Source organism: Salarias fasciatus, chromosome 16, assembly GCF_902148845.1.
Source record: "Salarias fasciatus chromosome 16, fSalaFa1.1, whole genome shotgun sequence".
In the NCBI taxonomy this organism is placed as follows: Eukaryota; Metazoa; Chordata; class Actinopteri; order Blenniiformes; family Blenniidae; genus Salarias; species Salarias fasciatus.
The window spans coordinates 11,912,770-11,925,441 of record NC_043760.1 but is presented as its reverse complement, the minus strand read 5'-3'; the positions used below and the strand labels follow the sequence as shown (position 1 = coordinate 11,925,441).

At 42.7% G+C, this 12,672-nt stretch overlaps 1 protein-coding gene across 1 annotated transcript in view; it reads right to left on the bottom strand.

Annotated features, from left to right (window-relative positions):
• tfpia (tissue factor pathway inhibitor a) overlaps positions 1-8,422 on the bottom strand; it is a 35,458-nt gene extending 27,036 nt beyond the window's left edge. The window contains exon 1 of the mRNA XM_030111464.1: positions 8,206-8,422. Coding sequence (XP_029967324.1) covers positions 8,206-8,326 — 121 coding nt within the window. The 5' untranslated portion in view covers positions 8,327-8,422. The remainder of the gene's footprint in view (positions 1-8,205) is intronic.
• Between the last annotated feature and the right edge of the window lie 4,250 nt (positions 8,423-12,672).

The window sequence follows — 12,672 nt, the reverse complement described above, 5'->3', positions numbered from 1 at the left end:
CAATCCCATGTCTCTATTGGGACACAGTCACACGTATTATTCCTGCACGAGGGGAGCTGTGGGCAGGAAATAAGACAAAACACTTGATAATGAGTGGAAAGTGACGGTAAAAGCTGCACGAAATGTGCTCAAAATAGCCACATCGCACTGAAAAATACTTTTTATGCTGTTATTATGACTCACACAAGACATTTCCTGTAATGATCATCATTATTTTTAAATGTTTTTTAGAGAAAAACAGATGTGACGGGGCCATCAGCGGGGTTATCAACAAGAGACACCCATGCTCATGAAGCGAACAGCTGATTTATATCTTTTGGATTATGTTTCAGGTTGTGTCAGGACACACTCAAGTTGCATTTTCTGGCTTTAGGAAAGGAAAGAAAAAAATCCATGTCAGGCCTCACAGCAAGTGTAGTATAAATCTGAACTCCAGGCTGCTTAGCAGGCCTTCAGGGAGCCAATTGACGTCCTGTCAAAGATCCATCGCAAACAAATCCAAGTCTTTGTGCAGAAAATCCAGGTCATGACTGAAGACCGTCGACCAGCAACGTCTCAAAGCAAAACAAAAACAAAAACTTGAGTCATCCGGAGTTCAACTCGTGTCTTTAAACATCCAGAACACAGTAACATGCCTGGATGTCGTTCAGTCCGAGATTCAATAAATCCAGACTCCAGACTTCGTCTTGGTAAAACAAGGATCCTCTAACAAGAAATCCCACTGAATCTATCTATAATGGATAAGTAAAGTGAGGTGACGCCAATAAAAAGCCGATATCAACACGTTATTTCCTGCCTACACTTAGACTTTCCTTTTAAATAATTTCTTAATTCGTGTGTCTCAGAACTGCAAAAAGAAGCAAATAACACTTTGCACCTTGCAATTTTTCACTATCCATCAGGCAACCAGTGAAGTCTCTTCATCTCTTCGGTCTCACACACAGGCAGACCTTCAAACTGTGAAAAATAAATCTTCACAGTGGGAAAACCCCAGGCAATAAAAAAAAAACTCAGTTTCATTGAGTTGAAGAGCTACAGTTGTTTTCTTATTCACTAGCTCAGCTCTGGGGAGGATTCTGAGAACAATGAAGACAGCCGATAATGAAGCGACTGTGTGATGGTCTCCGAAGAAAATAATACAGCAGCAGCAAAGAACTCAGGAACAATCTGGAGAATAATGTGTGTGAAAAGGATAAAACAGAATGCAAAACCAAAAGTGGGACCGATGAAAACAAATGTAAGGAAAAGTTTCATCACATTTTGGCTGTTTAATGTGATGTGTGTGTTTTTTATAATCAGTTCACATCACTAATTTTCAATGAGGAGGGGACCGACTTTCTCCCACGGGCAATTAAAGCAATCGATAGATCAGGAGGGTCAGAAATCCTCCTTTCTGCCCCGGCAAACTGTGCTCTGTGCATTTCCCCGCAGGAGAAGGAAGGCTGCTTCTTTAGTAGCCGTAAAACAGCTATAAAGTGAATTCCACGCGGAGTTGGAGCAAACATTTTCTTATTAGAGAAGATGAAGCTCTGCCTAGGGGGCGACGACGGGAACCATTAAGCAATGCCTGATTATTGTCAAAAAATGAAGTGTTCGCAGTGACGTTCATCAGCGGGTACCTTTCCTCAAGTCTCCCGGCGCTAATGAAGACGGCACATGCTCCACACTTCCCTTTGTCTCCACGGCCCCAGGCCCCCCTAATGAAAGGACCACTTCAAACAGCAAGCAAGCATCTAATTAAATTTCTCCACAAATTAATGAGACACGGTGTTTACAGCTCCACCGGGCGATCGGCGGAGCGACCGGGACGGGGCTGCGACTGATACCGACGCTCGCTTCCTCGTCCCCTCATTGTTCTGCCCCCCTCTCGAGAGCGCCTAAATGAAATGCAAATAGTGAAAGCTAATGTTCCACTGTGAATTAAACGCTGATGAAAGCCCATCTAATGTGTGCAAACAAAATGTCTCGCTGTGTTTGCTTACCGCTTGAATTCCTTCAACGGACGAATAATATAAAAAGCCCCGCCGGTAGCGTTTGTCGGAATGCTGTCTGGACACCGTTCAGAATATCTGTCCTCGTGTGATTTAGGGTTCAAAATATAAACATTTAAATGTGGGAAAGCGAGTCTCTTCAATGCTCACAGTGTGTGAGAGAACTGAGTCGTATTATTTTCTCTTACAATCCAATAAAGCAATTTTGCAGAGCGATTAAATGCTCGACATGATTACAGGCCGATAAAAGTAGATAGATTTTTCAGTTTTCCTTGAGAAAACACTCCCAGTGGGGTTTTGTGACCAAGATTACAGAACTGAAGAGTGGACCGACTCCTTCTGCGTCTCATGGCGTTTCAGACCTTTGTTTGTTTGTTTGTGTCAACCTATTGACTGGAAACTGGGTTGGTTTTTCTATTCCGAAGGCGACATCGTGAAGGCAATCACCTCAACCACGCCGCAGCATGTGAAACAGGGGTGTCAAACGTAAAGTTCATGGGCCAAACTGGGCCACAAGAGGTTCCACTGTGGCCCACTGGAAACAATGAAACTGTAATGAAATGTTACAGCTTTATAAGTAAGCATAATACTATTTTTAGCATTCTAATTGCTACCATCAGGTCAATAATTCAAACTACCGACATGCAGATCCAACAGACACAGGAAGCTCTTATTTCCAACTGCAGAGAGAGCTGTCATTTCGTAATTTTCATCGTCTGCGCTCGCCTTCCTATCAAATAACACTGCATTATTTTGTTTTAGTCTTTTTTTTTTTTTTGCTTTGTTGTGTGTACTTTAGATGCTTTTGTTCCCTCATTGTTGGCTTTCGAAAGGTTTGATGGCCTTCCCATCACCCTCATATCTGTCGGCCTACTTGTCTGGATATGAGCTGCTTAACATAACAAAGATGAAATATCCAAAATATGGCTGAGTGAAGCTTTGCTTTCAGGCTCCCCTGCCTTGGAACGAGGTCCTTGAGAGACTGTTAAAAGAAACACTGCAAAAAGAAAGGGAATTCAAAAAAATCTGGACCATAACAGAGTGCTACACAGTCATGTGAAAGAAAAGAAAATTTGTATTAGCAATTTGAATGATTTTTTCCCCCCTGTATTTCATTTTTAGTAGTTCAGCCATCCTATCAGTTTTTAGCAGTCATAGCTGTTTTAGCCGAAAGGCTAGGCTATTTCATAAAATTAGTGTGGTATGCAATTAAAAATACAAAAGTTTATTGTAAAGAATTTTCTGAAAGCTTCGTGGAACCACTACAGACGGGCTGAAGAGCCACATGTGGCTCCACAGCTGCAGGTTTCAGACCTCTAGACAGGAAGCTACACTGAGGGACTTAAAAACTCTTTGGTCAAAAAATGTAGCACAAAACTGAATGCGCGTGGTTGGTCGGTTAGTTTGTCATCAAATATAAATGAAGAAGATCCCGTGGCTATTTCCTCACTGACTGGATACTTTCAGCATAAACAGTAGATTCTGTGTGTTGCCAGAGAGGAGCCTTGTTTGTTTTGTCTGCTGCTCAGCTTTTTGACAGACTGTGGCAGCGTCTTCACCCATTATCATTCCGATTAAAGATATATTAAAACAAATCCTTGATGCTGAAACCTGGCATTGGGCGAACAAAGTCCTGGCAGTCTGCCAAGCTTCGGATATATACAGGAGGATGCTCTGAACTGTGAGTTTCCCGTCAGATGTACGCCGACGCAGCATGACTTTCATTATAACACACACCTGCTGCCTGATATATTACTGTTACAAGTTCCAAATAAAGAAATATTCAGTGTTCTTCCTGGTCTTGACTCGATCTCGGGTCAAGTGGGCTTGACTAAAACATGAGTATAGACACAAGAAAAATATGGAGGTCTGTTAAAATATCCTGGTTTTCTATGTTTAATTATAAAATTTGATGTTTGATGCATTACTATCGAGACACACTGTGTCTAACCTATTAATACTGACCACCATAGAGAATTTAATGGAAAAAAAACTATGAATCATTCAAAATGCTGCAAATTAATGTCGTAATCTGCAGCAACATGTGAAACTTTTGCTAATGAGTCAAAGAAAAGCTTTTTAGAGTCAACGATTAGCAAAGCTGAAGTCAAACCGATAAAACTGGATGCGAGTCATGAGCAGTGCTCAACAATCCCACATAAAACCAATTGGCCGTCGGGCCAATTCCAATGATACTTAGTAACTGAAATCATTCGAGACTCACGTTGTATGTTCTTCAAATGCAGTTTGCAGAAATCTGAAAGCATTAACTGTGAGAAGCTCTGAGGTGGAGGAAATTTATCATTTCTTTGGAAACTGGCTGCCAGGTCTACATGTAAAAACTGGCATTGCAAGTCAAATCACAATTGCAATACTTGTTAGAAAAAAATCAACATTTAGAGGTTTTTCCACAATCGCCAAGCCATGGTATACAGTGCCAAAAACACTGCAGCAGCATGGTGGAAATCTGATGACGTGAAAGAAGAAGCTGCTGTGTTTTAAAGAGTTTCCTCATCAAACATGAAATAAAGACAGTTCTCGTATTTCAGTCACTTCTTCCAAAGTTCAGACTTTCTGCTTTCTGGAGAAGCTCTTCCATTTGGCAACACCGAGATTAAAAGATGAAGACAAATGATCATGTCACAAACCAACGTTAAGTACTATCTTCACAAGGATCAGTGTTGCATCTCATTCAAACCCCTCAGTGATCCACGTGGGGCTTTGTTGTACATTTCTGTAGATGAGATGAAAGACCAGCCTTGAAAAATTACATTCTGACAAATGATCACTGCTTATGAACACAAACCCAGGTAAATACAGCCCCACACTATATTATCTCTCTTAAAAAAAAAAGCTGGGTGTTATATCTGACTGATCTTTTATTGATCAATGCAGAGAAAGCCATACGTGCCTCATTTAGCATCCTCCTTTTATGTGCGAGCAGCCCTGATGTTAAACTACGGAGCGAATTCAGCAGGCTGAGCGCCAACAGGAACAAAGCGCATTTCGCACATCGCACTAATCTTCTCTGCACAGGCTGAAAATCTATTTTTGAATCGATTTGAAAAAATATCATGCATGACAGAAAAAGGCTTTGGAGAGTCAATGCGTGTGAGTTCAGCGACCACACACAGCCGAATTTCATCCGAGAGGGCCAGAGCGCTAAAATAGTAATAGTAAACTGTGAAGTCTGTCTGAAAATGTCTATATTTTCAATAAATTAAATATTTACTACAGAAAATGCCAGATTGGACCCTCCGGCAGGCCGGTTTTGGTCCACAGGCCTTGTGTTTGACACCCTTGGTCACATGAAACTTGAATTACGCACAAAGAGTTTGAAGAACAAATGAAAGTCAGAGAGAAAAGCTGACATTTGCCTCAGGGCCATCTGAAGGGTTTCCAACCACAAACCAGTTAGCGCTGTGCAGCCGGGCGTGAAGAACAGTGGGAGGTTTGTTGACTCTTTGTTGGTTTTTCCAAATGAACTGCTTCGAAAACGGGGTTCACTGACTTTGGAATTTAACGGATATGACTTTTTGGGGAAGCAATAAACAAGAAAAAGGGATATATATTCAAGGACTACCGACAAATGTAAAATGCAGAATAACAGCAAAACTCTGACATTCACTACAACTGAAAAGAGTTTCAATATCTACAGAATAGAAATAGAAATAATACTGTTTTCTCCACGAAATTCTGTTTCAAAACAAATTACTTTTTCTCCTAAATTCACTTCTGGTATTGTGAACACACAAAACTGAACAAGGATCTGAAGCAGTGAGGGATTTTTACAATCTGGATTTTTGTACAGGATTGTGAGAAGATTCAGTCACCGTGAAATTACACTTTTATTTTACTCCTTTTCTGCAGAGTCAAATCGCTGCACATATCAAAAGTGTTCAGTAAATCTTGGTCGAGTTCAATTTACACCCGGATCGTTTCGTACCGGACCTGAACCAATTCCAGTGACCTGAAACTCCCTGCTTGGAAAATTATACTCTGCCATTTTGCATATGTGGAAAATCCAAGTGAGCAAAAAAAAAAAAAAAAAAAAAAAAAAAAAAACTCACAGTGGGGCCAGAAAAGACAAAAATAAAGCACATTTGAGTCACAATGGAGCAGACAGCTGCAGAAAACCTGAGTCAGCTCGTTCGTGGACGAGACAGAGGAGTCACTGAGACAATGTAGGTCACTGAACTTTAACCCTAAATATAAACCAGTCTGTGACATGAATTTAAAGAACTTACTCTTTCCCACAGAACAGTATTCCTCAGAAGAGATATAAAACACAAAACAATGGGGCAAAACCTACTAAGCACATGTTTTATTTACCTTCCTGTCATCCTGGTGTGAAGATTGCGTTAATTCTGATATGAAAAGACCGTTCAAGTGTGAAATTGAAAAGGGATTGACTCACAGCCTAACTGGAAATTAGTGTCCTCCACTTTCACACACTTACTGCAGCCGAAAACGGACATCAGAAAATCATTCAGCGGCTATTTGGAGATCTGAGCCTCCTTCTCCCATCCGTCTGAGAATCTCTGCCCCCTCCAGGAACCAGGGTTTGAGTCCCTACCCACTGTCGGTCCTGTTCATTACTCTTTCTTTCCCCTCACTCCACAAAAAACACAATGGTTCCACCTCTGAGCCTGGTTCTGTAGGTTTCCTAGTGGTAAAAACTGTTTTTTCTTTGCACTGTCTCCTTCGCTTCATGTGTAAATCTTGGTATTTTTTCTCTACTTAACTGCCTTGAAATGACTGTGTTGCCTTTGTTGCTGCAGAAATATAATAGAATATTCTGACATCGATAAAAGGCGTCACTTTTCCTATGTTGTCTAGTTTTTTACATTAAATAATTGGAAAATTTTGCAATGAAGTCAAGAAACCCCCAGTAACCAATCCAGTCCACTTTCACGCATTTCAGCCAAAATAAATGGAAAACATCTGGAGGTTGTGGCCATTAAACGGCTTCCAAGCATCCAGTGCCGCATTTTCTAATCATAGCCAGAAATATTTTTTCTCCATACTGGGAAATGATGCATCAGACAGGCTGTATGTCAGTGGGAGATAAGAAACGGCGCACACTGACATGAAAGGCGCAGAGTTCACGCTACAGTCCGTCTCCGGCTGCCTTCAGCGGGGAGGTCTGACCTTCCGCATCTGAAGTGACCTTTGCGGATCTCCCCTGTTAGCTGCGAGCTTTTCATTAAACCGAACCATTATTTGCTAGCGGGGGATGGAGAAAACGGAACATCACAGTCGTGCACCGCCGCGGATCAAACCTGCCCGGACTCGGACGTTTCACAGCTTTCGCCTGGCTATCTGACATTCAATACCCAGCCGGCTCATTACCGCAGGCCGGGGGGGTGTTGGTGTTGCTGTTGTTGCAACGTGACAGGCGGGGAGGAGGAGGTGCCGGACAGACGGACCTGGACACAGACGTGGATTCCATGTGCCACATGGAGCCGGTGTTTACCTGCAGGAGCAGTTTAACATGCAGACACACCAAGAATATCATATTTTCACTCCAGCTGTTATTAAAGTCTGCAAGCTGTGCACACCTTTCAGCGGCTCTGAGTGCCACTGTCACGTAAACACACCCTAAAACATGAGAAAAAAAAAAAAGTAATCTTCAAATGTGCCCAGGGGGGGGGGGGGTATTTCGATTTGGACCCCAGTCTTCCCCTGTGCTGCCCTGGTGGCGCAGGTCTGCCGGGGCTCAGGTGGAGGTCTGGCCAGTAAAGAGCCGCCGACCTGGACTTTAACCTCCTCTCACTCATCTCCTCTCTCACTGATCGCAGCTTTCGAAGCGTCTCCAGCAAAACAAAACAAACCCGACTCATCTGATTCCGACAGATTCCAGTGTTTACCGGGAAAAGGAGTGACGGGTGATCAGCGTTACGCGGAATGATCGATCACATGTCAGCTAGATAAACTCACCAGTTTGTAACTTTACAGACTCCAAACGGACGTACAGTGAGCTACACACAACAACCGAGCAGATGTCAGCTGATTCCAGGTTGTCAATCGGTGGAAATCTCGCGCATTTCCATTTTTACGCACGAGTTTGAAAAAAAAAAGTTTCCCCTAAAGATCTATATAAAAAAAAAAAACAACTCGGAAGAGTTAGGAGAGCCCGAAGCCGTCTTATTAGTCACAATCCATGCAGGATTTCCCTTTTTTTACTTTAAACTTTTCTTTTGAGTCTTCTTACCTCTTTCTCTTCTGGAAGCGCCAACAAGAGCGAAGAGCGACAGGGCGCACAGGATCCCCCACTTGTTGGACATGCTGCCGACTGATCTGCGCACGGAGGAAACTTCACAGAGAAACTTCATCGACTTGGAGGACTCCAGTTGTGTGACTGTGTGAGTGAGTGAGTGAGTAAGCGTGTGTGTGTGTGTGTGTGTGTGTGTATGTATATATGCGAGAGGGCGCGTACTTCCGTTTGATAACACAGTGACACTCTGCAGGCACTGTGAATTTGAAATTCCCTGTAATTTCCTGGAAGGAAAATTTCAACACCAGGAAATGAAAATATGAAATATTATTCATAGGCTGACTCAAAAAAGGTCAATGAATAGGGGTTGGTGTTGTTTATTTTAACATTATCTGGATTAATTTTGATGGTTTTCAGCCAAAAATTGAGTGAAAATCTAATTTAATCAATAAACATACTTTATTGATCCTGTTGAGTAAGTTCATTGTGTCCTAACATTGACCAATCCATTTACCAGAATGTGGTGGAGCCACACTAGACTGGGGGTCAAGGGTGTTACGGAGGGAGCCACAGCTGTGGGATTCGAACCTGGGGCCTCCCGACCCCCGAGTCCGCTCCTCTCAGCTCCAGGGCACAGCCTCATCTTGTTGTGTGTCTCACTCCAGGTCTCCGCTTGCATCACTTCAACCCTTCAGCAGCACTTTAATCTGCAGCACTTCATCTGAAATGAGAAATTTCCATCCAGAGCCCATTACCTGCAGCCGGCTGTCTGTTCCATTCAGGAAACACACACTTGAGTTATAGTCTATGGAGAGGCGTCTGAAACCCCCTGCTCAGCTCCACGGCCCGCTGCAGGTGAGGCACGGTGTAATCGAGCTTCAAGCAGGTCCAATATAAGCCGGGAATTATAGTCTGCCAGGCACTTTGCACCCCACGCTTTCAGAACTTGAAAGGATTCATTATGTTGTGTTAAATACTTCCCTGGATTTATGTAGACAAACACATTTCAGCGACGCATGACTCCCATGCAAAACATTTTAAAGGCACAATATGTGTTTTGTTCGCTGAAGCGATTCAAGAATTCAAAATATTCAACAAAACAGTCATGATCACATTTTAAAAATATCAGACTTGTGCTGCAGGAATCTCTATTAAAGTCAACATCCAAACCAGGGATGTCAAACATGAGGTCCGTGGGCCAAAACCAGCTCACAACAGGCTTCAATCAGGCCCACCAATTTCAAAGAGGACACTTTTTTTAAACCAATTTCTTAAAGAGTTGTGGACACAACACAACAAATTAGCCGCTTCACTGCTAGTCTCAAAATCAATCTGCTGGATAAGTTTGTGAAAACATATGCAACAGCTATCGGAGAAGCTATTGGAAAAGTCCCTTTTCTTTTCTATTATTATTTTTTTTTTTTTTTTTGCACAAGGTTTCATTAAATGTATCTTTATGTTGCGACTGGAGTGGTTTCCCATGGTAAGTGTTTGGTTTTCTGAGGATAGAGGCATTTCCACCACAACACGTGTCCTCTAATATTCTTAAGTGTTGCATCGATTGTCGTTTTACGGTTTGTTTATGTTGTTTCTGGGAGGTTGGTTGTACAACAGCTTGCTGACTGCAATTTTCTGAACAAAAATGGTTCTTGTGCAAATTCCAACAGACAATTTAAAACATAAATGAAAAATAAATATCTTTAAATAAATGCTGCATTTTAATGTAAATGCTTTAAAGGTGACATAAATAAAATAAATGCTGACACCTATTTTTTGCAACATTAAAAAGAATTTCTTGAAATCAAGAGGCCTTTATGATCCTCCAAGAATCTTTGGCGCCCCCTGTGGGGGAGTCAGGCCCCCGGTTTGGGAACTACTGGTCTACCTGGATACAATGGATCAATTCCAACTGTCGGCCTTTAAGTGTGGAGTTTGCATGTTCTCCCTGTAATTGACATGTCTGAGTTCATGTAACGTACTGTTCATTGTGGGATGGTGTGAACATGTTGGCTGATTGTCTGTTAGTATCAATTTAAAGTGTTTTTGCTGCAGCAACACATGGTAATTCAGTATTTTGACTGTAACGCAATGTCATGTAGGAAATGATGTTAAGCTGTGGCAGAGATGGACTCTCCAGGTCAATCACTCTGAACTCTACACGTCGAGACGAGACACAGTTTTCAAGTTTTCTGTCCACACCCCCCACACTGTACCATGCCGGTTCAAGATGAAGAAGCTCCAGATTTGTGACTGATTTCAGTTCACAGTAAGTCCAAACAGCTGTTGGTGGAAACATCTAACAAAAACTGTTATAAATCTGTAAAATGGCGTCTTCTGGAACCACCCACTTACAGTAAAGCCAAGGCAACATCACTTGATGGTTTGTCTGCTTTTTTTTTTTTTTTTTTTCCAGAATGCCTCCACCCAGAGTGTGTTTCTTTAGAAAGTGGGGGAGGGCTTGGGGGTCTCAAAGCAATCTGTTAAAATAATCAATCAGTTTTAGTCAGTCGAGGTTGAAGGTTCAATGTCAGTGATTCATTTTTACAGTGAAGACACCTGTTGACGCAACCATGAACCGAAGTTCCGCGTGACCGTCATTTGGACAGAACTGCCACAGGATGCATGGATGAACGGACAGATGAGCAAAGGAGCTACATGTAACTCGTCAGTCAAGACTTTTAGACTGTACTTTCAACATGAACAGGGGTGTTTTTCTGGATTATCTCAGCATTTTGTTAGGATTTACCCAAAAGCCAAAGCCACAGGGCCAAACTCTTTGCCAATTAAACTCTCTCCCAACTTTCCAATGAAGAAACTTTCCCCACTCTCCAAGATAAGCTCTCTTCCCGGACGAGTCTGAGTGGGGGTGACGGGGGTCCTGGTTCAAGTAACCACAACAGCTGGGAGAGTCTGTGCGGGGAAAGTTAATATTTGTTTCTCGTCCCCGGAGGCTCGCTGAGGTGCCATCAGCCCGGCCTCGGAAACCCGGCATGCTCTCACACGGCGTTGGTAAACAGCCAGCAGCAGGATCGCGGTCACACTCAGCCAGCTCTCCGGAGACGCCGCTCCGAACTGAAGCGGTGCAGGGCAGGAAGGAGAAGCGCCGCTCGTTGACAAATAAATGTCAGGCTATAAAACGATAGAAAAGAGAAGAACTGTCCAAATGTTGTTAAGAAGGCAGAGGCTGCTGCTCCCAAGGAGGCGTTAAGAAGCATTTGAATCACTTAAGTCACATCCACACACCCTGAGTAAACAGTGGTAATTACTCATTTAATGGATCAATATCCATTATTTCTATTGCATGTCCAAAAGTCCTCCTGTAGCTTCAAGGTGTGCTAAACGCACATTAATCATTACTAAAATGCAAGACTGCTTGATAGGAAGAAGGCACTTGGAATGCCGCTCGCTAACTAATGATCACCTCACCCTGCAGACGCCTCAGAGCACCCTGGGAGTGTTTCAGCCTCTTCTACCTCATTATGATGGCTTACACCACTTCCTATAACTTCACCTATTACTCCCAGTCCAGCTGCACTCACAGCACCGGCCAGTAGTTGTTTTAAAGGGGAAAAAAAGCCCAATAAAACTGACTGAGGGTGTTCATACCTGTCAAGATGAATCCAAACCACTGAAAGGCAGGATTCATTGTATTTCCAAACAAGCTGTTGGTGAATGTTCAGTTAATGTCTGAATGTAGCATCAATTAAAAAGCTGTAAATGAACCCGTCACAGGACAATCTGGGAGTTGTGTAATAGTTTATGCAACTTTAGAGCTTGACTTTTTTTTATTGACAGCGTTCAATAAAGGCCGGAAGTGTGTGATGGCTCGACAACTGAGTCAGAGTATCTTCAAAACTGCAGGACTCGTTTAGTGATCTCTCTCGCAGCATGAGTGGGACCGACAGGTGGGGCTCATTCTTTAAGGGATCTGTTGGATGCAAAACAAAACAACTCTGTCGTTCTACTTTTAGCTGACAGCGACACAAATCCAAGTTTAAGCTAAAAAGAGTTTTGCGATTGTGTAAATTCAAAACGGTACAGTTTAAATATAGCGGATGCTAACCGAAACATCAATGCCGACAGTAACTTTGTTTCAGACTGCAGTCATTTCCCAGTCCGAGACCCATCCATCCATCTTCTGCACCCTCTTATCCAATATAGTCATGAAAGCTGGAGCAAATCCCAGCTGACGTCTAGTAAAAGGAAGGGTGCAAACTGAACAGATCAGCAGTTCATTACAGGGAGGACACCACACAGACACACACTCACTCCTACGGGCAAATGAGAGTCCACAATGGACTACAGAAACATTCATTGGTTTGCATTGTGGTGGAAGGGAAGGCTTTGAGAAAACATGTGCAAACGGAGAGAGAACACGTACACCTAATTTCAGCTCTTTATTGTGTAACAGAAAATGTACCAATAAGGATTATTAGGCACTACAATGGTGGGCTGCTACCTGAA